This window comes from Labrus bergylta, chromosome 5, assembly GCF_963930695.1.
Source record: "Labrus bergylta chromosome 5, fLabBer1.1, whole genome shotgun sequence".
In the NCBI taxonomy this organism is placed as follows: domain Eukaryota; kingdom Metazoa; phylum Chordata; class Actinopteri; order Labriformes; family Labridae; genus Labrus; species Labrus bergylta.
In genome coordinates, this window is record NC_089199.1 from 4,064,090 (window position 1) to 4,086,457 (window position 22,368).

General features: G+C 38.3%; 3 protein-coding genes across 6 annotated transcripts in view; all 3 read left to right on the top strand.

Moving 5' to 3' along the window:
• The first annotated feature begins 110 nt into the window (after positions 1-110).
• trim107 (tripartite motif containing 107) lies at positions 111-3,001 on the top strand. 2 transcript variants are annotated; one of them, XM_020646889.3, is made up of 2 exons: positions 111-285; positions 1,167-3,001. In XM_020646889.3, the coding sequence occupies exon 2, from the start codon at positions 1,186-1,188 to the stop codon at positions 2,698-2,700; it is 1,515 nt and encodes a 504-aa protein (XP_020502545.2). In that variant the 5' UTR covers positions 111-285; positions 1,167-1,185; the 3' UTR covers positions 2,701-3,001. The 2 variants fall into 2 exon arrangements, with proteins under 2 accessions (XP_020502545.2, XP_029135718.2); XM_029279885.2 differs by lacking the exon at positions 111-285 and adding an exon at positions 318-920.
• Positions 3,002-3,861: 860 nt separating this feature from the next.
• Positions 3,862-11,539, top strand: tpra1 (transmembrane protein, adipocyte asscociated 1). 2 transcript variants are annotated; one of them, XM_065954583.1, is made up of 12 exons: positions 3,862-4,026; positions 4,532-5,084; positions 5,667-5,850; positions 6,460-6,592; positions 7,034-7,120; positions 7,976-8,048; positions 8,241-8,320; positions 8,436-8,546; positions 8,638-8,698; positions 8,827-8,929; positions 9,301-9,381; positions 9,459-11,539. In XM_065954583.1, the coding sequence occupies exons 3-12, from the start codon at positions 5,678-5,680 to the stop codon at positions 9,727-9,729; spliced, it is 1,173 nt and encodes a 390-aa protein (XP_065810655.1). In that variant the 5' UTR covers positions 3,862-4,026; positions 4,532-5,084; positions 5,667-5,677; the 3' UTR covers positions 9,730-11,539. The 2 variants fall into 2 exon arrangements, with proteins under 2 accessions (XP_065810655.1, XP_020502561.1); XM_020646905.3 differs by lacking the exon at positions 4,532-5,084 and having other exon boundaries at positions 3,863-4,026.
• A 298-nt stretch (positions 11,540-11,837) lies between these two features.
• Positions 11,838-22,368, top strand: part of LOC109993795 (MICOS complex subunit mic25a) — a 60,973-nt gene continuing 50,442 nt past the window's right edge. The window contains exons 1-4 of one of the 2 annotated variants that reach the window (XM_020646873.3): positions 11,838-12,104; positions 13,921-14,011; positions 14,390-14,444; positions 15,186-15,342. In XM_020646873.3, coding sequence (XP_020502529.2) covers positions 12,021-12,104; positions 13,921-14,011; positions 14,390-14,444; positions 15,186-15,342 — 387 coding nt within the window. In that variant the 5' untranslated portion in view covers positions 11,838-12,020. The remainder of the gene's footprint in view (positions 12,105-13,920; positions 14,012-14,389; positions 14,445-15,185; positions 15,343-22,368) is intronic. The other variant, XM_020646874.3, reaches the window with a different exon arrangement.

The window sequence follows — 22,368 nt, forward strand, 5'->3', positions numbered from 1 at the left end:
TAATTGTTAGCAATATTTAATTATAATATACGTTAATGTTTTTTTTCCTAACTGCATTTAAGTTTCTTTTTTTTTGCTATTCAATAGGAGATCGATTAATATGCTTTTTAACCATTTTCGAAGATTCGATCTGTAACTACTAAAGCAGGTACAGGCTCAGAGTGGGCATGGAGAGGCGTAATGTTTATAGAAGGCGTGAAGCGGCTGTGCTGATGTCTCCGTCAGTGCGTGTTATTGACTCACCTGAACAGGAAGACTTCACACAGGGCAGCTGTAGTGTCACGGGTAAGTCCGTTTCCTTATTAACAAAAGAGCGTCATATCTTCATCTGTTTCTGATTAATAAAAGATAGACTACTTCGCCTGCTACTAGCCACCAAGCGTGAGTGATCCGTAAGCACGCCTTGATAACAACAGGTGGCTTATTACTTTAAAAGGAATCAAAGACAGATTAAGAAATTAAACCAATCCCTAGAGCCGAATAATCTTACAATGTAAGTGTTTAAATTAAGATGAACGACTCAAATTGATCAGCATTTGGCCGCGGCACTCACACTGAATATCTGGTGGAGATTCTGATCACAGGAAGGAAATCGAAACTTAAGCAACTAAATACAAACAGACTGCCCAATGACGACGCAGAAACATTTGTAATCAACATTAGACTTCGCTCTGCACACTCGTGGCCATCGGATTTCCACTACATATCACAACACAAAACTATTGATTTAGGCCTATTTTTTTGTAAACTTATTATAGGAAGTGCTGCGAGCTTATCTTTATACAGTAGTTTCCTTGTTCCTGTGCTGTCATGTTGGGGCTGGTTACTTGCCAATAACCACGACGAACTATGTTTGTCAGGGCTATATCCAGCTACCACTGAGGACCACTAATTATGACGCCAGTAGCCCATTTGTTTGTGTATGTATTTTTTAAATATTCAATTTTACATCGATAAGGAAATCAAACATTAACCACAGCAATTTTAAAGTGAATATTTCCTAATTTAATGGCCCAAATCCCAGATACTACTTTAGGGATTATATTTGAAGTCCTTTACCCTACAAAAAACAATTAAGCAGCCAAGAAATACGTTAAAGTTAAAGTTCATGTTTTAAAAAAACAAACAACTTATTGGAAGTGTTACCCTGTCATTTCTATTTTCAGTGAGGAAAACTTTTCCAAAATGTATCCAGAAGCTATGGCCGTGGAGGTCACATGCCCAATCTGCTTGGAGCTCTTCTTTGATCCAGTTTCTCTTCCCTGTGGTCACACCTATTGCTTAGCTTGCCTCCAGACCATGGGAGAAGGTCTTGACCAGCATAGTTGCCCTGAGTGCCAGGTAGAGTACCAGGGAACCAGCACCCTTGCGAAAAGCTCCAAAATGTGCAGCCTAGTTGGAGCTTACAAAGCCACTGCTGGGAGAGTCAAACCAAATGCAGACCCTTCTGATGTTGAAGCGGCGAGGAGTGATGCTAGGCCTGGTACAGTAGAATCGCACCCTAAAGTGACTGCTGGAGGTAGCCAGGAGAAGAGCTCTGACGCAAAGGAAAAGGATGACTTAGTAATCGGGTCTGGATCCGAAGAGCTCCCCTTTTCTTCGCACCAAGAGAAAGACACTCGCAAAGGCAAGATGGAAATGGAAGAACCCAAATTCAGACTTGCATCTCAAATCACAGATTTGGGCTTGAAGTTGGAAATGGCAGAGAGTTTGCTGAAGAAAGAGAGGGAACGAGAGTTGGAGGTGACAGCTGCTAATAGTACGCTGAGAGAGAAAACATCCAAACTTTTAGAACAGATGAAAGATCTGACGCAGAGTTACAGCGCACAGGTGATGCAGCTGATAGAAAAAGAGCTAGCTCCAGGTGAGGAAGGTATAGGCCACAGAGTCAGTCGTGCTTCGGAGCTGACTAAGCAGCTGAGACAAGCTGTGCTCATGGCAGAGTCCCTCCTGACCGAAGAGGACGAGGCTGCATTCAGTGGCGATCTTCAGACTCTACAGCCGCGCATTGCAGAGCTAATGGCTGAGCCCGTGGAGGAAGAAGTGGACCACATTGACACAAAAGTCAACGCGGCACGAGCCTGTCCCAAACTGGAAAGCATGAACACTGAACTGAGGGAAAGATTCAGAGAGATTGAGCGCTCCATTCGAAACGCCCTCAACCCTTCAGAGGTGACCTTTGAAGCCGAAACAGCCCATCCAAACCTAGTCCTCTCGGACGACTTGAAGACAGTCACTTTCAGCGCCGCAAAGCAGCCCTACCCACCTTCTCCTCAGAGGTTTACCAACTTCTTACAGGTCCTCAGCACCCAGAGCTTCCATGAAGGGGAGCACTGCTGGGATGTGGAGCTGGAGGGGTCTCCGTGGATCATAGGCCTGTGCTACAGCAGAAAGTTAGAGCGTACTGGTTTGCCCTCGGCTCTTGAGAGCAGCCGGAGTTCCTGGTGTCTGATGTGGTTCAATAATCTGCTGACAGCCTTTGAGCAGGGTCACAGTGTGCCGCTGAAGAGGACCACAGTGTCATGCAGGCTGGAGATCAGACTGAGTTTTAAGATGCACAGACTGAGCTTCTATAATGTCAGCCCCATCAGCGGGAAAACTCATATATACACATTTAAGGCCAACCTGACTGAACCAGTGTTCCTGGCCTACAGGATGATGTCAGGGAGTCCCAAAGCACGTGTCACTATTCACTCATAACACTATTTGCATTAAGAAAAAATAAATAAATGTATATATTAATGCCATGCAGAAAAAAAAATGATAAAAGGAAAGAGTGTATTTGTGTTGTGTTTGTTAATTTAAAGTTTAATGTTGTGTGTCAAACATAGACATAATTGCAGTGTACCTGAAATATAGTGCCCATGAAAAAAGCTTAAAGAAATAATTGTAAAGTTTTTAACTCACTTTTACCTCTTTTATTTTTGTTGGTAATGCACTGTAATGCTTAATGAGTGCTCAGGAAAGAAAACAAAAAAATCAAATAAAATCACTTTCTGTCTTACTGCAGTCATTATTTCACAAAGTATTGAGGAGTTTCTCTTTGAACTGTTCAAAGTTGTACACATTCCTCATTTAAAAAAAAAAAGAAATAAGAAGGGAATATTTATACAAAACAAGCTTTTACATCTTACACATTAGTCCTTAACCCTGAAAAACACTACTACAATAGTCAAGATCTTAAAAAACACTTCCTTAGTCTTCGTTATACATTCTCAGTCTTACCAGGTGCAATGTGTCCATGATTTTTCTCAAAAAGAAAAAGAAAGCGATCATGCAAGAGAACCAGTCTATTTTCCACACACAGAGGATTAACTTTAGCTCAGTCGCTACTGCAAACAAAACAGCCATTTTTAATACTGGCAAAAGAACGGGAGCTCATAGCTGAATGATTTGCTGAGCTGATCAGGTTGTTTCTTGAAAGCTTAATGAAACATAACACCATTATAGTTTATTCAATTATTCGTTGTTATAACCTAAAATATCAGTTTAAAAGCTGTAAAAAATTGGAGTATAGAGGTATTGTTTGGAACAACGAAAATATTTTCACAATCTGGAGTTTCCAAAAAGGCTTTTGAAGCCTTGATGTAGGCCTATAGGTTTTCTGTTTGTTAATTGTTTTATAATTTAAAAGATGTCAGTCAATTATCTTGTGTATTTCAGTTTCCTTAATTCAAATACATGTACAAACAAAAAAATACAACAAGAAAACAAGCATCGCCATCAAGAAGAGGGATATATCATGGGCTTTACGTATCTATCCAAAGCCTTCACCGGCCGGAGTTTGGAGAAAAACATACGTCCCGTTGTCTTCTCGCAAGTGTGGTGACTTCTCGCGAGAGTTCCTTCGCATGTGTGGTGAGATGTGTCAGCTGACCACACAGGGAATTCTTAACGAAACTGTCGGGTACAGCGATGTCCCGTTTCAGTGATCCATTTATTGATGTGAGGAACAAATGCTGAAGTCATATCTTTTCTAAAACATTCTACAGCATATGTTCTCTGGAATTCTGGTCTACTGAATCGGTAAGTTGTTCTTTTTTCACCAGGAAATCTCTCGTTATGTCACTTTAGGCTGGCGTAATTACACTTGCACTAGTATCATGTTTTGTTATGATGCTAACGTAAACCAGTCAGCTTTAAACAATGATACTTCATCTAAATCCTCTAGCACTAGTTACAATTATTAATCTACTTTTTTTCTGTGTAACTCTACAATGGGGACTCGGTGGATGTTATTCTTTATTGAACAGATAACATCCTCCGACCGCAGCTTGCTAGTTTTATGGTTCATTAACGCTAGCATTGTTAGCTAGCATCTGTAATTCCCCTTACACTAACTGAAAGTGATATGACTCTGATAAACCTGAAGAAAGACTTTCAGGTTTGGATACATGGATATTAGCTTTACGTGATCAACTTAACTACAGTAAGAACGGTCTTAGTGTTGCTCTTTGTTTTTGTCATTTTACTTGTCTCTTATAATAATAACAATAATAACTTTATTTATATATCACCTTTAAAAACACAGGTTTACAAAGTGCTTTGACAAGCAAGAACAAACTAAACCAAACACAGAAGAACAGAAACAACAGCAAGAACATAAATGCAAAATACTAAAAATAATTAAATACAGTTCAACAGAAAAGAACCCAAAGTGCACGATACCCAACAGACATATATAACCAGACCATCACAAGAACCATCATAAGAACCATTATAAGAACCATCACAAGAACCATCATAAGAACCCAGACAACACAAGAACCATCATAAGAACCATCACAAGAACCATCACAAGAACCCAGACAACACAAGAACCATCATAAGAACCATCACAAGAACCATCACAAGAACCCAGACAACACAAGAACCATCATAAGAACCATCACAAGAACCATCACAAGAACCCAGACAACACAAGAACCATCATAAGAACCCAGACAACACAAGAACCATCATAAGAACCCAGACAAAACAAGAACCCAACAACACGAGCTGAGACCAAGAGGAACCAAAGATTTAAAAAGATGTAAGAGACTAAAAGAGATAAAAGCAAATCAAAAGAGAACAGCATTAAGAAGGTAAGAGCAGGAAAATAAATAGAAACAAGTGGTTAAAGGATTAAAAAAAACAAACTATAATATTAATAAAAAGTAAAAGTAAATATAAAACATAATAGACAAAGGAAGTAAGATAAGAAATTACCAAGTTAAAACATAAGAGGAGTTAAGATAAGAGCATAAATAAAAGGACAGTAAGAAGTAAAAGAAGATAAAAATAGTAAAACCAGTAAGAAAAGACATTAAGAAGAAAAGTTGTTTTGTAAAGATAGGTAACTTGCTGTGTCTTGACAGTTCTTGAAACTCTCGAGTAGGAACTTAAAGCTAACAGGATTATTTTAGTTTCACTGTTTGAAGCTGGAGCACTTTAACCACTATATCACAGCTAAGCTCATTACATAATGTTTAACACAGAAAGCTGTGTTCCTAGTGCCTGCTTGGTACAAAAGTCACTTGTATAAACTCTTCGTTCTCGTCTTAAACCTCTATAAAGAACTTTCCCCTTAAAAGAGGAAGCTCTTTGATGAGAAAATATGTTTTACCTCAGCTTATGTGAATAATATTACAGTTAATGCCTGACATAATCAGATTTTTTCCCAACAGTGTCTGACACCATGCTAGCCACAGTGACTGCTGTGGTTAGGTTTGCTCAATACAATGGCAGTGTTACTCCCTCACCGCTGGAGAACATATCAGCGTTCCCAACCTGGCAACCTGATTACGAAAGCAACATCAGCAAGCCTCATAAATGTCTTCAAGTTTTGTATGAGGACGCTGGAAACTCCAGGTATTTGGTTGAAAAACATGAACGATCAGTTATCAACATTATAATTGTTAATGTGAATCTAAGAGCTGCTCGACTTCAACTGCTATAATTAACAATATCAGTCCTCCCCATTGAATCGCTATTATAGTTGTTAATGTCTATCAGACTGATCAGTTAAATATCATGTTTCGTTGTTCCTGCATACATTCTTTACCATTATTACAGGCATTGTAGTTAAAAAGTCTGTTTTATTGATTTTTGCTGTTGTTGTTGTTGTTGTTGTTGTTGTTGTTGTTGTTGTTATTGTTATTGCTCTGTTTGTTTTGTCTCCGTCTGTCTGTCTGTCTCTCGCCCTCTATCTACACCTGCTGTTTTTGTGAAGTGTTTTTAGATTAGATTTGTTATAAATTGGTGCCATACAAATATTGATTGATTGATAAAGATTGAACGAGTTTGTAAAAACGACTGGGTAGTGAACATGTGTGAGAAAGTGCCAGAAATACAAAATGGAACTACTTACTGTTCAAAAGTGAATAACAAACAAAACTGTAGATGTGCTGGGTCTTCAGCCGATACAAGTTTTTTGAAAACTCTGAATTGTCCTCTTCACATTTATCTCTCTGTCTTAAGAGTGCGGTTCTGGGACATTTTCCTTCTTGTGCCTAATGTGGCCTTCCTTGTATTCCTGATGTGGAAGCTGCCCTCAGCCAGGGCCAAGATTCGACTCACCTCCAGCCCCATCTTTGTCACCTTTTACTTGCTGGTAGGATGCAAACTACACAAACACAAATATACAGTATCTAAAGTTGTGCTGTTAATGCTTCACATTGTTCTACTGCAAATGAATGTTATAAAAATATATCAGCCTATCACATAGGATCAACATAATCTACCTCTGCACTGACAAACACGGTGGAAGTTTTACAGCTGCAGGAGATTCCTGTGTGGCAATGAACCCCAACAGGGTCAAGGGACAGTGAACTAAAGTGGGCTTTATTTGAAACTTGATGTTACCATTCCATTGATAGTAAGATAACAACAAAGGCTCACATAGAGGATATGTCAGCTGAGAAGGCTATAAAGGAAATCTGTAGATTGTTTGGCTCTGCATCGTTACTTTTGGCGATAAATTCCCCCTCATCCCACTAAAGGAAATGTTTTCATTGTGTCAAGAAGACTTACACAAGCTGTGTTTTTTTGTTAGGTTTTTGTTGTAGCAGCAGTTGGAATCACTCGGGCTGTAGTGTCAATGACCGTCAGTGCATCCAGTGCTGCCACCATCATAGACAAAGTAAGGAAACACATCAACATTTATAAACTTGCATTAATGTGTATGTACATTCAATTATTATATTTCAATATTATGAAATGCAAATGTAACAACCGGTAATAGGTAGTCCCACAACTAGCAAAATGGAAAATCATGATATTTCCATCTGCTCAACAGGAAGTTATTAATGTTTTTAAGAACAAAATAATTTGATATCAATCTACAAGTTTGACTTGGGAAAATACGTCATAAATTGGAATAAAGCTAGTCATTAAGGGTACTGGTTCCACCTTTTTTTTCATGTAACTGCATATTAATACATTTTATCTTATTTTCATGCACTGATTAATTATTTGTATTTCTATAAGAACTACTTGTCACTGTCTGGAACTAGAAAGATATTGTGAGCTGTACTTATCACATGACACTGATGTTTCCCTTAAACTACAAAGAATAATGTCCTGACAGGAAGAAACTGCTGGTTCAAAACAGTTACTGTTTCTTGGATTGACAGTGTAATTTAGTATTGTTAACTACAGGTAGATCTCTGATAGATTGGAGCTTTCTAGCATAACTACATACAGAAATAACCATGACGCGACATCCAGTCACAATCACATATGAGCTTCAGCATGACTTTGTTGTCTAAAAGGAAAGGCATGGCTGACATTCCTCACATACCAGACTGAACCCTGTGGAGTTATCACTAATGAACCCACTGTTCCCATAGCGCACTGCACTGCTCAAAAGATAAAACATCAGTGATTATGTAATGCTTTGAGTGTGACCTGACCTGTATATGTTCTGGATCAATATATGTCATGAAACAGCTTGGAACAACGTGGATTCTCATGATACTTTTTTTTGTCTCTTTAGGTGCTGTGGGAAATTACCCGCTTCTTCTTGCTGGCCATTGAGCTCAGTGTCATCATCTTGGGTCTGGCTTTCGGTTAGTTTGTTCTTCCTGTTTCAGTTCTTATTTACTTCATGTGTGATGTCACTTTCCACCTGACACATCTGTTGCAAATCTTCCCATCATTTATTTTCTCTTCTTCCATGAATCCAGTGAATGTAACTGAACAGTTGTACATTTTTCTGTGTCTGCTAGTGTGTTAAGCCTCTTTCTTCATTCATTGATCAGGTCACCTGGAGAGCAAATCCAGTATAAAGCGTGTGTTGGCTATTACCGCTGTTCTAGCTCTGGGCTACTCCATCACTCAGGTAAAGAAATATAATGAAACGACAAACAATGTGAAAGACCTCACTGAACATCCCAAAGCCAGATAATTAAGGTATTTCTTTCATGCCGCATGCAATAAATGGTCAATAATTCCAGGGCACACTTGAGATCTTGTACCCAGACAGTCACCTGTCTGCTGAAGACTTCAACATCTACGGTCACGGAGGACGGCACTTCTGGTTGGCCAGCTCTTGCTTCTTCTTCCTGGTCAGTGACGTGTGTCAGTGCAGCATCATGTGGATTAACATACTTGATAAATGACTTGACTACTAATGCTGAATGTTTCATTTTTCTTTAGGTTTATTCTTTGATTGTCATCTTGCCTAAAACTCCAGTGAGGGAGAGGATATCTCTTCCATGTAAGTTATAAAAAAAAGATTTGAAGAGAGTTAAACATGATTCTTGGGAAATGTGTTAATGTGCTTTTTACCACTACATACCAAAGCACTTGTTCTCTGTTTTTGTTGGTTTTGCTACCCTCATCTAGCCAAGAGGAGTTTCTATGTGTACGCTGCCATCCTGTCTACACTGAACCTGGTCCAGGGCCTTGGCAGCTCCCTGCTGTGTGCTGGAATCATAGAGGGACTCTGGTTAGTACAACCCTATTGAATATGATGCTGAATAAATGTTCGAGGAAGAAACATTGTTGTACTGATTTTTGGGTTCAGAGCAATTCTTCATGTTGTTTTTGAATTTGTTTTTTGTTTTTTATTGTTTATATCCTGGAAATGGAGCTTTGTGGCTGCTTATTAACCATCTTATTAAATATTTGGCTCAGCAGCAACAAGGGGGATGACTCGCTATTTTGGCGGGTCCAGTAAAGTTTTTTTGAGTTAAGGCAAGAGGATGACAACATATAACAGATGTTTTACTTTTGGATTGAATTGTCTGTTTAGCAGAACTCTGTTTTACAGCTCCATTGATGCTGTCTGACACGTCTGTTTCATATTTCCTTTGTCAGCTGTGTTGATGTCACCACCTTCCTCTACTTCTCTGCCTTTGCGCCGCTCATTTATGTCACATTCCTCAAAGGCTTCTTTGGGTATGTATAAAGAATCATACAAACATACACAGCGTATTTCCAGTCCTTTTTTTCTATACTTTTCTCCTTTTCCACAGCTCCGAGCCCAAGATCCTCTTCTCCTACAAGTCACAGATGGATGAGCCGGATGAAAGCGACGTCCACCTTCCCCCAACCGTCGCTGCATCCATCGGCCGTAAGGAGCTGCTTGACCAGGGTCTGTACTACTCCTCCACCCAGATCGACGGCTCTGGTCCAGGCAGCTCTCGTGTGGTTGGAGCTTACCTGGATGATGTGGCCTCCGGACCCTATGGATCCAGCAGCATCAACAGCATTGAAGCAGACCGCTGGAGACCTATCAATGTGTGAATCATTAAAAAAGAAAGGGAGGGACTTACAGCTGGACTTACAAGGTTGTGTAGGTTGGCCTTCAAAGGAGTCGGCCATAAAAATGCAGAACAAAGTTGTGGGACACCAGTAAAGGGTTACTCTTGGCTTTGCTTTGAAACCAGGAAAAGTGGAAACTTAAGGAGGGACCTTTGCTTGCCAGTTATGTGGAGGATTATGAATATAGCAAAACTTTTGTAACACTGTTGGCAGAGTGCAGTGCTGCTGTAACTCCAATCTATGAGTGCTGTCCTCGCACTGCGGCTGCGACAGACTCCGTATTAATTCTGTCACTCTTAAATGTTGGAGCTTTCCAACTCCTCCCCGCACATTTTCTGTCATTCCAGCATTACACATCAACTGCATAATCCTCAATGATGAAGTTTAACCGTGGTTTAAGAACACCACATCAATAAAATCAAACATTCCTACCAAAGCTTTGAGAAATAGCATCTCAACTGACCTAATAGACTGCTGCCTTGAATTACAAATGTGACTCTGCTTTTTATTTTTTTGCTGAATCACTATGCCTCTTTACACAGGACAAGTACTAATTCATTTTTGTTGGTTTACTTTTTTCCTCTGAAATAGGTGCTGTGCCTGCTGTGAGCAGGTGGAGGGTGTTAGGTCGATGTGTCAGTAACTCCCTTATAGAGGCATTGGATCCATGTCAAAGATCACAATCCATTTTGAGGTCTTTCCTAGATTTTAGCTTAGAGAATATCAAAATCGCGATATGTAATTTCTTTCCTCTTTAATTTATTATTCTAATACCAGATCTATCATTCCTGCTACTGAACTTATATTGAATTCATAGTCAATAAGGAAGTGTGATTGGGACACCAAATGTGCAGAAACCTTTTCTATGTATTCTAATTATGTCATGCACTCTGTTCTTTACGGAGTAGCTGCTAAAGTTTTGCTTGCTGCAAAAGTGTTGCTGTTTAAAGTTTAAGTTTAATTTTGCAGTTAACATCCTTCCTTTCTTTTCTGTTTTCAGTTTTTCCACAAAATGTTGGTACAAAAAGTGAAATAAGACCATGAACAATTTTGCTAAATTTGATGTTATCACATGATGGTATTAATGCATTATAAAGATGAAATCCCCTATGAGCAAGAAAGGTGGGCTGTGTTAAAAATTGGTAAGGCTTCATCATCATTTTAGAAATTAAGACAAACCTGCAAGACCGCTAAAGACCAAATGTTGAACTCTGATCAGTTTGATACCTGATTCGTTTGCTCCTTTGTTCAACTTGTGTAATCTTTGTTGTCTTAACTCTACAATGTCATACTCAAGTGTTTTGTAAACCACCTCACATCTCATTTACTTTATGTCTACAGAGGATGTGTGCAAGGGTTTCTCTAAAAAATGCAGTATGCTTGGTGTGAATGAATTACCGGTACTGTATCTAAGCTAGCAGTATTCATAGACAGAGATGACCTGTATGCAGAAATGATTTATTTTCTCATAGACCTACAGAAACAAAGTTGTGTATTTCCAAGAAATAACGGCGTGTGTTTGAATCAGAAATATTTTCTATTCAAATTTTAATGCTGGTGAATAGAGTTAGAATAGTGATTTGGAGATCAGTTTGCCTTCACATGACACGACTTGGCAAGGTGCATCCTCTCTCTTGATACACAAGAGGTGTCTGATTTAAAAAAAATGATAATTTCACAAACAATCTGTAATTTGCCTTTTTATTTAAGTGCATTGATTGTGTAATGTTCAGCCCATATTCGTGAATGTATTGATCATTCCATGACCAACAAAATAAACCATGGACTCCTTCATGTTGGCCGGTTTATGTACCTCTCTTTTAGTTGGAGTCAAATTTAGTATATGACTCCACTCTGTGGATAGTCTTGGCAACTACATTGAGGAAAATTGCCTTTCCCTGCATATGTTTTTCTCATATCTTGATTATACTGACTGTTTGTCCTTTATTTAATTCAATTTGGTTTGTTAACGAAAAGGTATTACAGTCAATCTTCTCTTGAGTCAAACTGCAATATAACTACAATTCCCATGTACCCTTGGTCCATTTCAGATCGCACACGAGTGCGAGTCATTGGTTCTGAATTATTTCATCCGACGAATGAGCAGGGAGGATACTGCAGCGCCAGAATGACCTTTATTGAAGTGTTTTCAGCGCCTTTAGCCGCGGTCTCATCTGTGTGACACCCTGTGACACCCTGTGACACCCTGTCCCAGCAGCAGGCGGGGTGTTCATTATTGGTTTTATCCAGGTGGGAACAGACGGCTGCTCACCATGGGGGGCAATGGGAGTACGACAAGGAAAGTGTCATTCGGACTGGACGAAGACGAGAAGGTCACAGTCATTGACGGAGTAAAGGTAAATATAAAACCTTTCTTTAAAAGAGAAAAATTCAGAGCCAAAGTTTGAATATTATTCTCTGTGAGGGTATAACCAGCAAAGCTAATATCGGTTAGCTAGGAGGTGTGTGTGTGCTGCTGTGTGAAGGCTGACAGGTCCCATGTCCTCAAATGACTCCTGTCATGCCCGCTCCCCCCCCATGCCCGGACAGGGTCACATGCTTTAAGGTTAGTGGTACCAGTACGCTATCTTAACCTCCAGTCCTTCTAAAGAGATAATTCACGACCTCTAGTTGTTGGTCAAATGCCAATCAAACCGGGAGTCATTCAGCAGTTTAACTTTAAATGCTGTATGTCTACAACGTAACGTAAATATTTTCTATTATCCATCATGACTTTATTAATATTACTATAACGTCAGTCTACTGTAAATTAAAATGCGACGTCATACGTCAGAAAAACACTTTCAGTTTCAAACCAAAGACTACACAGTCTATTGTACAGAAAATGTACGGAAGTTGTTTGTGTTCACATTTAATGAGGAGGATCATAGACGGATCTTATTTACTAACATTGTATTATTGTATCATTATTATTATTATTATTTCGCATCAATATATATATATATACATATGTACTGTACATTCTATATATTTTATTATATTATTATATTAGCCTATATTATATAACATTTCATTATATTACACTATATTGTTCATATTGCACTATATTATTACATTATATTATATAACTGCACTCTGCATTACTGTGGTACAACACTGCCTCTCTTCTCTGCTGTTTACTTGCTGCTATTTATCATACCAAGTCACTTTAATCATCACTTGTCACTTTATCTTGTCATTCTCTGCAAATACTGTCTCAGTTCCCTGCATAGTTAACTTCATCATTCATTTTGTACTTGTATATGCCCCCTGATTTTATTTTTATTTATCTTATATAATCTGTTTAATGTGTATTTTGAGCTTTCTTGTATGTGCTGCTGCAACGCCCGAATTTCCCCTCTGGGGATCAATAAAGTATTATCCTATCCTATCCCGAGATTTAATTTTAAAAGCCATTTGCACGCACTACATTAAAACAAATGTGTATTTCAGTAAATGGAGTTAAATTATGGAATTCTCTCGATAATCATTTAAAATGCTGCTCAAGTATCATTCAATTTAAAAGAATGTATAAAGAAAAAGGTTCTGGGAAATGATGAATGTATTGAGTTAATCTAACTGATTGTATTTGATTGTTTCTATATTGTTGATTTATTTATTTTTTTGTGAAAGAAAGAGAAAACAACAGGTTAGCCATCTTATTCTGTTAAACAGTATCTTGTGTTATTAGGAAAGGGGCAGGTATTATAAGTTTTCTTCTTCCTGCTCCTGTTTGCTCATGAACAGTGTTTCAGCATTATGAGAAAATACTTTTTGGTTGTGATTATGGTGTTGAAACCAAACACTGAAATGAGCAAATAAATCAAATATGAAATGAAATGAAAATATGAAATATTTGTTTTATCCGCACAGAACTATGACCCAGTGAATCTGCAAATTTTCCAGAGGCAAAGTACATGAATCACCTGTTCATGAGTTGAGCATGAAGGCAGATAGTTTGTCTATCTTAGTACTAAGGAAGGCCAGAGAGTTTTACTGGAACTCACTGGAACTGGTACACAAGTAGCTGCTGGTTACATGTTCATAATCTCTTTTGCACATTTCTTGTCCTGCAGTTTTCCAAGACATATGAGTCCTGACTCCTGCATAAACATCAAGGAGCTTTTAAATGTTTATATGCACAGTTTTCTTAATTCTCACATTGCTTTCCAGCTTTCAGATGAAGTGCTTCGGCGGATGAGAGAGTCTCAGGGGTCTGACAGCGGAAAGCCACCCCCAGCAGATAGTCAGAAACCAGCAGCAAGTAAGTTCATGTCAAAGACCTCTCCTTTCTCACAGAGCTCCCTTTGGAGGGGTGTAGTGTCATCATATCGTGACGAATTAGAACAACATGAGAAAAAAACCCTCAATTGCTGTGTGATTTTTTTTCTTGCGGTATATACAGGATAGAATAGAGTAAACATAAACTCTGACATTTGCTTAGGCAAAGGGTTAAAGAGGGTCCACTGTTAGTTATTGTAGATCAGATAACTATGTAATACAGAGGTCATATAAGCAGGGAACACTATTTGGCAGGATTTTAACCCTTTATATTCTGGTAACAAATTGTGGGTTTTGCTTCTCTGTTTTTCAAACTGATCCATATTGCAGTGTATTGATGTAAATCCCATCTAATTTTCAGCTTCCAAACCGTCAGGACCCTCCACTACAGAAATCCAGGAAGAAATACGCAAAAAGTATGTCGCCATAAAGCCAAGGTCATTGTGCCTTTAGGTTGTTATCCAGTCATATTTTGAGAAGAGGAGGTTATACATATACATGTTTATGTTATTTATTATGGTTTATTAGTATTTCATGCTCGGAATCTGACACCTGTTTTATTGTGCAGAATATTTGAGCTGTATATTTATATACACTTAGCTTGAGACGTTTATGTTGACACATACATTAAATATCCAGTGCAAATGCCGGACACTTGATGCTGATATGTAATGTTTATGTTGAGCCTATACAGATTGAGTGGCCTGTCAACACTGCCTGTGCTACATACTGTAACAGGCATGCTGCTATGCTGCTGACATGCTCCTATACTATCCCGAGCCTCTCAAATGTTATACACTGGCAAGTCCAGCTTGTCTAGCCACAATCTAAACAGTGTTTTATTACCTCACATACAGACGTAACATACTACAATATCATTGAATTGTAACGTATAACTGCCTTTTACTTTCTGTCAACAGTTTTAATGTCTGAGGGCTTAAATGGTCTCTTTGGAATTTCTGCTCCTAACTAAACAATTTTATTTATAAAATACATTTTTAGTCCTATTGGTTTTCAAATGAATCTTAATACTGTTGCTGATTAACCAAAATCAATATTGCTAGTTTTCTGTGTTAACAAGAACTTTCATGATAAGCCAACTTGCATTGGATAAATAAAAGTTAAAGATTAAAACAGTTGTTTCCTCCCCCCCTCAGCTTTGAGCGTCAGCAGGCCCTGGTGGAAGAACAGTTGGCCCAACTGGCCCAGAGGGAGAGAGAGACAGTGAGAACCACAGGCCTGGATGAGCTGACCCCTGCCCTCATCCTGGAGAAAGGAAAAGTCCATGAAGAGCAAGGAAAGGCCAAAATCCTGGTGAGTGATGCTTTCCAGGTTTATGCCAAGAGTCAGAGCTGTGCTTTCGACTATGGTGTCCCAGATGAATTGTGCTTTATTGCACTGAATACTCCCCAAGTATGTTTGATTTCTTTATTTAAACTCTCTGAAAACAGTGGGCCACTTGTGTCTAATGTAGTACCTAAAAATAAGTTCTTAAGCATTTATTACTTTAATTTAGATTCATATAAAAGATAAATATAAATATGTATATATATATATATATATGAATAAATATTTATATTATTATTTATATATTTAACTAAACATTTCTTGGTTTGATCTTGCAGCAATTTTGGCAACATTAAGTATGGGGAGATGTTAAATGTTTGGGCTAAGAAGCAATTTCCTAAAGGGACCTTTCAAGTGAGTTCATTGTATTATTTAGTAGTAGAAGTTTACTTTTACACTCCAACCTTTTGTATGAGCCTACAGCCCCCTCTACTGTTAAGTCTTTGAAAGACAACTGTGTACTGAGACACAGAAATAGTTTTCTCTTTGCTGTTTGATTGTTATACCACTGTACTTTAGATTCTTAGATGTTCATCGTTGTGCTTTTGAATAATTATGTACAATGTCTCCTTCTAATGTAACATAGTATTTCCTCCAGTCTTGTAAAATTATGTATTTATATTATTGTCTTTTTTAGTACACAAAATCATATTGAACTGTTTCAATTTAGTACATTAAGAAGCTCAATTTTCAAAGATTTTTCAGATTTTAGAGCTGAAACCAGAACATGCACGATGCTGTCTGCTGCTATGAATGTTAACACTAACAGTAACTGCCATCAGAGTCACAGGGTTTCTAACACGGTACAAAAACAAGGATCTTATTATTGGTTTCCCATGTTCAGATTTTTCTGCTATGTCATTATTTCAAATGTGCTTATTGAAAATAAGCACATTGCTCCAGCAACACTTGTAGTATGTAGATCAACTTTATTAACAAATTAGACTGACGTGTTTCGGCTTGTGGCCTTCATCAGGGTCATCTAAAAAAAAAAGAAAAAGCAGGGTCATCTGATGACCCTGATGTATGAAGGCCACAAGCAGAAATGCATCGATCTAATTTGTTAATAAAGTTGATCTTCATACTACAATTGTTGCTGGAGCATTTTGACCTCTTCAAGTCTTCACTCTTCATGCACATTGTTAGTTGGTGCAGTTGTGCCAGAAAATCCCACTCTGCTTCTTCAGAAATGTGTGTATTGACACAGATATTCTTGTCATATTCAGAAATTCACTTTGGCAACAAGTCAACCAACAGTGCAGTAAGTGGGAGTGAGAGAGTTGATTGCTAGAAAGATTTGGATTCTTGAAAGCAGGGTGCAATTTGTAAAATTAACAGAGGGGGGATGTTTTTGAAACGTTTTTATTCATGAAAAAAAATTGGAACGACAGTGGGCCTATAGACTTTGAAGCCTTTTAGCCTTTAATGAATATAATTTATGGTGCCGCTGGATTATTCCTAAACCTTCCCGTTAATACAGGTGAGAATATTTGCCTTTATATCAATGCTATGTGTAATCCAATGGAATAACAACATCCACAAAACACACATTTTGTCCCCACCGGAGATAAAAAGAATTCAGCAGAGGCAGGGATATATAGACTAGAGGGGGGAAATCCGCACCCTGCTGAAAAGTGTTATTCCTGATGGACTTTTTGTGATGTTACTTACATGTGTATTGATGAGATGTAATCTATTGACGATCAATAATTAGCATTTCCAACCTTGTTGATTATTTCTATCTCACTTCCTTTAGTTAGAATGAAACACGTGGATTTCCCATGGCTCAGTCTCTCTCTCTCTTCTCTGATTGATTAGACCTGCAGCGTCTTTTCAGTGTGCCGACCAACTGTAATGAATACTGAATGAGACGCTGGCTTAGCTTACACTGATATGAGCTCAAGCATCACATTGTGAAGCCAAATTCTACATTCTCTGTACTTCCTCAAAGCTTTTTTCTTACTTTTTTTTAAATGACAAGTTAATACTGCCAGTAAGTGTGTGTAGCTTTATTATTATTATTATTATTTTTATTTCGGGGAGGTTTTGGCAGTCTGTGGTCATACTTGGTACAAAATGTCTACTGACCCAACTCTGTCTTTCGTGATGGGTGTGGTTTTCAGGTCGAGTATTTTTGGGAACATTTGAATTGCAGTTTTCTCGTTGTGATTGTTTGTTCATGAAAAATAGTTGGAGGTTGTGCTGGGCACAAGTGTAAAGTATAAATATGAAGAAGGAGCTTATTTAGCTGCTTTCAGGTGTGAATAGGATTGACCTAGATATATTTTGTGTGTGTGAGAAAAGCCTACACAGTATGAAACTTTGATTGTTTGTGATCTCCCCACCGGCTCTCCCTTCCCAACTCTCACTCTTTCTCACCTGTCCTTCTTCTTATTGGGTTTCACCTTTTAATGCCACTTTGACTTTTCATTGTTCCATGCTTTATTTCTCTGCTGTCTAAAATGTGACATAAACTTAAAAAAGACTAAAACCTCAAATAGTTTACTTCTAAGATGAAAGGAAGTAGAGCCTGTGCTTGGTATATATACTGCCTGTTGCATTGCTGCAGCTATTGAAGAGATTGAAAGTAAATGGAAATCTGATTGAAGAGCCCTGCCAGTATCAAATCTCTCAGCCTAGCAGGTGGGCTTCTCTGCATTTTCTGTCAACCCTTCCATCTCCCAGCAACAACACAGCTGGAGGCTTACAGAGAAAAGTCTCTCAGCCACCCTCTCTTTCCCCGTTCCAACTTAAAACATTCTACATTGAGCAGTGTGGGAGCTGCCTTATTTCCCAGAGGAGACACACGCACACGCCCGCACACACACTCCTGTGATGCTTACACAGTAGACTAACATATATATAGTGAGCACCCCCCAGCCTATTTCCCCATGAGCGCTCCTGGCTCCCCAGCAGGTAAGCTGTGTGTCAGTGATGGGGTGAGAAGGAGGCGAGGGAAGTGTGGAGGCAACACCTGTCATAGAACGGAGCGGCTCCCCACACTGCCTCAGGCTGCCTGTCACAAACACTCACATTAGCCATTTGTGCCTGGCTCAGTGCCAACTTCCACTACTAGCACTATTTCTGTGTGCGTATATATATAAATATGATGTATTTGCATGTGCGTACGCTTGTGCATACCTGTGCATTAAACAGGCTCTGTATTTGTTTATCAGAGGAATGTGTGCGTGTGTGTGTGTCATATATGGAAATCTGTTTGCAAGGTTCATCCCCAGTTCACTAGATTATACCCTTGTATTTGTGTCTTGCATAAAACATGTTTTTTATTTTTTACACTTCTCTTTGGCACCAAATTATGTGGCCTTTTGCAACATCTAATAGTGTTTCCTCCTCCTGTGAATGTTTGAAAACTAGGTGTCTGTCTAATGATATGTCTTAGTTAGTGATATATACAGTAGTGATTCACTGATTTATAATTGACGTCATCACGCTGGAAATGCTCCTCATAATATTTAATCAGTATTGTAATAGGCAAAAGAGTTGGAGCTGAGGTGGGCCTCAAGTCTCCTAGCAGTAGCTACAAAGCGGAGCCTGTCAGTCAGATCAGCCAGATCAGCCATGCCCCTAATTATGCATAACTTTCAGCCTTAATATGATCAAAACAGTGGAGTTTAAAAAACAAGCCATGTACAGTGTATACAAATGATAAAGACATGAGCTATTCAGTCCAAAACCATTTTTTTGAACAAGAATGTTTACATGTTTTTTTCTGATGTCAAAATTGGAGTATTAATATCGGTTTTAATGGTAGGTTAACACTGCATGGTTAATACAGGACCCATATTTAAAGCCAATCAGTCATATAGCAGCGAGCACTGAGTTCTGCAAACATCAAATGGTTTCACAGAATCCATATGAAATCATATCCTGATGACTCTTGAGATTTACAATGAAGTCATTTGAAAGGTGCTTTTTGTTTTGTTTTGTATAGATATGCCAATTAGGTGCTCAAAGCACTTCGCCAACAGTTCTCTCTTAAAATCCAATTATTTTGGCTCACTGCGTTGTCTGTAATTGTCTGTCCTTACCGTATTGCCCTGTCTTATTTTCAGGCAGATATGGTACTAACCTGTAACAGTTGCCTCTGTTACATTTTTCTTTTAGGTTTACGCAGCTATTATTAAACACACAAGGAGGCAAACAATGTGGTTACCTTGTTAGTTGCACCTTGTTTGAGGTTAGTTTGTGCCTCCATATACTTCGACATCCAGCTTATCACACTACTTACAAATGTGCTTCTGAAAAAGTGAAAAAAACATATCTTTTTTTGACATTATCTTCCTTTGTTCCTCGACCACATTTAGGCTGCAACAGTAACACCTTGAGTGAAGTAACAGTAGAGACAGATAGTGTTATTAACACCTCGTCTCTTCTTCTCTCCTTTCTTTCATTAGCACCTTCTGTGTTTGTTTTCTTCCCCCGACTATTCTCTTCGGTGGTGTCATTGCTGCAGCAAAAAAAAATGCAATTAGTATGTATGCACAGTAGGGCTGGGAAATATATCGAGTTTTCAAGATATATCTATATATTTTCAAACAAGATATAGGGTAAGACAATATTGTTAATATGGATATAGTTTATGTTGCATTAAAATAACGTTATAGAGGTGACAGTTCACCTTTTTGATGACTGACTGTCTGTCTGTCCCTCTTAACCCTGCTCCTCCTCTCTCTCTCTTTTATTGTATTTAAGGAACATTCTTATTTTATCATATTACTTTTTAAATTCACAAACAGGTAGTTTATTTTTCCATGTGTTTTCACTGTTAATAAAATACATATCGATATGTATCGCCATTCAGCTAAAAAATATCGAGATATGAGTTTTGGTCCGTATCGCCAAGCCCTACTATGTATCCTTGAGAAATGTCACAAAAATAAAAAAGATGCAGACACAAAGATAAATAGAGTGAGAGTGGTCAAATTATAGACAATGCTAGGAGCTGATTTTTTATGATCATGACCATGGCCTGTGGTCAAAATCATGACTTAGAAATAGAAGCCACCTGCTGAATGAGGCAACTTCAGTATCACACTCAGCTGGCAGGACTGATGGAAATCGGAAAAATGCCTGATTTACAAATCCTCTTAGTTTGTCACCATAGTATTCCTCATTACATTTATCTTTAGAAAAAGATGACCCACCAGAGGAAGACATGCATTTTATGTAATCTGAAGTCTAGATGGGTGCAGTACAAAAGGAGAGGACAGAAGATATTTGAATTGCTTGTTACTGAGGTAAGTCCTTTTTGGGTGTTAGTGTTACTGTTATGTTGATTTTCTTTGAGCTAACTGGTGCTATAGGTTTGTGTCAGGTTGTTTTTTTTAACTTATTCCTAACAGTCATTGAATATAGACACACTGATGTTTTCTTTTCTATTTTTACAACATACATTTACCAACCACATATGAATGTGAATTCATTAGAAATATCAGTGTTTCTGCTATTTATACCAACAACAAATTTAAAGTTAACTGTTAATATATTTAGCTAAACGTTAAAGTAGCTAACTGTAGAGCTGGGCTTTGGAATCCACGGTGCGTGTGTTGTTAGGCAACAGTTATACATTACATTTGTGCAAGAAATTGAAAATGTCAAAATCAGAGGAGAAGAATTTGAAACAAAATATTGTTTTTAATTAAATAACCGAAACAAAAAATCCACTTGGTTTCAAAAATGATCTTGTCAAGCTTTTAAGATGATCACTACTGCTGTCTTTACCCTGTCCCTGTGTATTCATTGAGAATAGAAAAGGCTAAAGAAAGTAATTCTAAATTAGAGGTGGGGCTTCAAAGTCAAATAAAAGAATATATGTTTTAAGTGAAATTTTCCTCTGCTTTAGTTGTTTTCCAGAGAGAACTTCTAAGTGGATATCCTGATGGCAGAAAGTGGCAGAAAGGAGAGTCTCCGTGTCTCCACCCTCAGGTTAATTTCTTACAGTTGTTTATGAAGAAATAGACTACACATATTTTTGTAATGTGTTGCTGTTATCTGTGTCATTACTGGAAGGTGTTCTGTTCAATCTGTTGAATGATTTTAGACTGGATGAAAGAATGCATAGACATCCTGATGAGGAACAGGGAGGACAGGTTAAGCTTGAACTGTTCGGAAACATCCTCTGAAACCGACAGCTTCCCCTCAAAATATGAACTAGAGGAATGCTCCAAAAGTTTGCTGAATGATTCAAGTGATGATGACAATACTGATAACTACTATATTATAATGATGATCATTGGTAATCTGATGGATAGACAAGAAAAGCTGTCGGAGATTTTAGGAGTGACTAAAGAATGCATATACATCCTGATGAAGAACTGGGAGGACCGCCTCCAATGATGCGGACAGTCCGGACACAAGTTTGCAACCAGCTGAAAGGGAGCAAGATGAAAAGCAGCAGGCTTCATCTGATGGTACCATTGTGCTAACACCGCCAGTTGAAGAAGAATGCAGAGGAGAAGGAAAGCACGAGGGATTAATGTTAAAATAAAGTACATATATCAGGTCATTTTGGATATTTTGACTGTTATTCTAGAATAGGGAATTTGGTACACACAGTCCATACATACACACAGATTTCTGCAAGACACATTCCTAATAGCCTATAATTAGGCCTACCTCTCTTTGCTCTGAACAAATGCTATTAAGAATAGCTGTGGCAGACTGATCAAAGTTGGAGGAGGTCTCCCTGTCTCGATTATAAGGCTCAAGGAAGGATAGGATGTCGAGGTACTTCCACTTCCTCTTCTTCACACCACCCTCAGCACCACTCCTACCCTTCTCCTGCTCTTCTCTCTTCTTCTTCTTCTCGTATTTATCTCTCAGATATTTCCATTTGTTACTGCACGATTTTCCTAGGATAAAAATGACCCTGGCGTAAGACTAAAGCCTTTATTATAACGTTTGTGGCTAACTTATCTATAGCGTTTAGCCTATGGATGAATTTTAGACGTGTACGTTACTTACCAGAAAGAC

Excerpts from the sequence above, each read along its gene's own strand:
- tpra1 (XM_065954583.1), top strand. The coding sequence starts at position 5,678 with ATGCTAGCCACAGTGACTGCTGTGGTTAGGTTTGCTCAATACAATGGC. Across the intron at positions 5,851-6,459 it reads GAGGACGCTGGAAACTCCAG|AGTGCGGTTCTGGGACATTT; the intron begins GTATTTGGTTGA and ends CTCTGTCTTAAG. Across the intron at positions 8,049-8,240 it reads CATCTTGGGTCTGGCTTTCG|GTCACCTGGAGAGCAAATCC; the intron begins GTTAGTTTGTTC and ends TTCATTGATCAG.
- trim107 (XM_029279885.2), top strand. The coding sequence starts at position 895 with ATGACGCCAGTAGCCCATTTGTTTGT. Across the intron at positions 921-1,166 it reads CCAGTAGCCCATTTGTTTGT|TGAGGAAAACTTTTCCAAAA; the intron begins GTATGTATTTTT and ends TTCTATTTTCAG.